Source organism: Trichinella spiralis (genome assembly GCF_000181795.1).
Source record: "Trichinella spiralis strain ISS 195 chromosome Unknown Scfld1566, whole genome shotgun sequence".
Classification (NCBI taxonomy): domain Eukaryota; kingdom Metazoa; phylum Nematoda; class Enoplea; order Trichinellida; family Trichinellidae; genus Trichinella; species Trichinella spiralis.
Genome location: NW_003528505.1, coordinates 1 through 3348, shown reverse-complemented (window position 1 = coordinate 3348; position 3348 = coordinate 1). Strand labels below are relative to the sequence as shown.

Here is a 3348-nt window from a genome sequence, read left to right as displayed (position 1 = left end):
CTAACCGTATATACAAACAATTATTAATGACTTCTGCTGTTTGGCTTTCAGAATTGCACCAGCTACATCGCCTTTAGACCATATTGCCATATTACTTACTGGCAGCCGCAAACATTGAAAACACAGTTTTTAATTTATACAATTAATAATTACAATCAGCAATGCCATGCAAACTCATTGAAAACATAATCACAAAAATTTTCGCGTAATAAAATTTAAAAACACGTCCAAAACAACATTACGCTATTCAAAAATGATTTCAAAACTCAAAACATTACTTATAAATGTAAAACAACAAGTAAAAAAGCACATACGGTAACGCATAGCTAAAAGTTGAAATTATTTCAAAAATTTGATTATAATCAGGATGCATAAAATATTCTGCAGCTTGAAAAACAAATAACTGATAAAAAGAACTATAATCGAAAGCAAAAAATAAACGCAACACAACAATTATGGTAACATAGTCTACAAAAATATAATATAACCTACTTGTCAAATAATTAAAACAATGCAATGTTTAGATTAAAATCAAATATAGCAAGTTTAAATATGAAAATAATTTCATGTAATAAATTTTTATTGCTTTTAAGTATATAATTTTGATTTAATATTCCATTCACTGTTAAAATAGACGTTGGAAAATATCACAGTTGGCTATACTGTAAAGTAATATGAAGTTCGATGAAATGGATTTTGCTCAGAATTGTGATGTTCTGGAAACATATTTAAATGATATGATAAGGAGGCATAATTTATAAAAATGCTATGACATGTAGATATCTCGTTATCAGAGAAACAGCTTACTGACAGCTGATTTGACAGTCATGACGCGTTAAACTGTTATGCTAAATGCGTCTCACTGACGTATACACGAATGCTCAAATAAAAATAAATAATAATCCTCTTAGAAGATGATGATGAAGTAAGTTGACCCATTACATATAAAAAACCAATAAACCCTAAAGGAACAAGCCAGTTTTTGATGCAAATCAGAAGAGAGAAAGTTGTTTATCAGTGTGGTCGAATGTACAGATTTTTCACTCATTTATTCATATATATTGATTTAAACAAGTAAACTGCATTGTTTATTGTATTTCTTTTGGTTTATTTTGCTAACATTTTGGCAAACTTCATTTGTTGTCACAGTTGACATGCAATATAACGTATTGAAAATTTTAAATGATCATTCAAAAATTGCTTTTTGTAACAAAACATTTATTCCGAAAACAAGTCCATATTTTAGCTTTCATGCAGCAAACATGTTAAAACATATGTTACCTGATTATCAAAAATTTTACTTCTGTTTAGTGTTTTGAAAGTTTTGCATAAAATTACCTAAATTTCTAATAAACAATTAAATTTAAAGCCATACATCAAAAAACAATAACAGTTGTATCAGAATTTAACGATGTTTTGTGAATACTACAATCCAACAAGCACAGACAAGTTACAGTAAACTCGATATACGCCCATTGGGCTTTGAATTGTCGTGTTAAGTGAAATACAGTTTGGTAGCTTTATTACCATAACATACACACTTTGATACTTGAAAATCAACAATTCTGTAATAAAATATATGTTTGTGTTGCTGTTTGTTGTGGTTTGAAATGTCAGAATTGGAAGAAGATGTAAGTGTAATGTGAATGTAAGATTGTCAGTAAAGAAAAAAAGCGAGTAATTGATGTGAAAAAAGCGAGTAATTTATGTGAAGTAGGGAAATAAATGATTTAGATGAACGACGAGTCTGTCGTCATACGTGGTATTGCGAAGTCAGGTCGAGTTTGGAAAACTGTTCAGAAGCAGAGAAATTCGGCTATAATTAAAGGGAAAACGTTGCATAGATCTTGGAAAAATAAAGATGCACTACGTAAAGAGAAAATGAGAATGAAAGATATTGAGCAGAAGATTCGCGAGGATCGTATTCGTCATATGACCGAGAAAAGACAAGCATACAAGGAGCGTGAAAAGCGCCGGCAAGAAAATATCAGAAAATCTGAAATTGTGCAAGTGGTAAGCAGTTATTTTTTACGTTTGAAAAAGTATTTTTGATACTCTACTTGTAAATTTTAATCTTAGATAAAAAACACTTCGAAATTGAAACGAATGAACAAGAAACAGTTGCGCATGATTCGCAAAGCTGATACTAATGATTTAGTAAATGCGTGATCGATCGATCGATGTGAAATAAATAAACTGTTTGTTTGTCTTATTTAATTCTTTTTTTTCTGAAAAAAAAGTTATTTGATTGACTTGACATATTGGATAGTGATTTGAATTCGTGGTAACTATGCAACGTTAGATACTGTAGATCAGCAGGTATGCCTGTAGCAGTGAAAGTTGAAAAAGAAACAGAAGAAGAAGAAGAAGGAAGTTTAATTTCATTATTTACCAGTTATGCCAACGAAATGGATGCCGTATATGACAAACGCGATCGCATTTTGAAAGCATCTCAAGAGATAATTGTTTCAAGTAAGCGTGTTATATGTCTGCTTCATCGGTGTGTAAATGAAAACGAAGAAAACGGTTGGAAAATTTTCGAACAAGCGGTGGAAAAATTGAAATCACTGGCAAATGATCAATTTAAAACGGTCGCTTTCGAATTGAAAGATGAATATTGCGATCGATATGAAAAATATTATTCTAGCGGTCTTCAAGAATACATCGAAGCGTGGTCGTTTTTGAATTTTTTGCAATATAAAAAATTGATCACGTTGTTTGAAATTCGTCAACTTTTGCAATATGAATTTTGTGACGATGGAAACGTTCGTCTACGACAAATTCACATCAGCTATTTCGACTATGTGATGGGTATAACCGATTTGGCCGGTGAATTGATGCGCTATGCAGTGGTTTCTTCCACCAGTGATATCGTGTCGGTGAATAATATTTACAATTTTATGGTTGCCGTTTATCGGTGTATCAAGTTGTTAAATTTGAAAAGGAAAAGAGGTTTCGTCAGAAAGGAGAAGGAATTTTTGGACAGTATCATGAAAGTTGAAAATATTTTTTATAATCGCATGCTGCTCGCTGCTGATTCGCACAGTGCAGTTGCAGTGGAGTGATTAAATTTTTTACCACATCACGAGTGATATTTTTGTAATTTAATTTAAATTTCAACAACGCAAACCCAGATTGGAAAAATTCAGACGGTCGTGTCTTGGCAATAGCGGCGGTCGAGTTTGGATTCGAGAAAGGCAATTCGACGATTCATGCGACGGTGCATCTCTTCGTAGCGGCCAATCACCGTCTCGTAGCGGTCCTTCAACGCTTGCAAGCGTGCTAGGAAACTGTCGGCCAGTCGGTCGGCTGCGTGTAGTTCATCTTAGCCAGTTTTGTCGAGCAGGT

General features: G+C 32.7%; 1 protein-coding gene across 1 annotated transcript; it reads left to right on the top strand.

The window, feature by feature from the left end:
- The first annotated feature begins 1734 nt into the window (after positions 1–1734).
- Tsp_13412 (putative translin-associated protein X) lies at positions 1735–3065 on the top strand. The gene is made up of 2 exons (XM_003368937.1): positions 1735–2042; positions 2396–3065. Exons 1-2 carry the CDS (start codon positions 1735–1737, stop codon positions 3063–3065), a joined length of 978 nt encoding a protein of 325 aa, XP_003368985.1.
- The last annotated feature ends 283 nt before the right edge of the window (positions 3066–3348 follow it).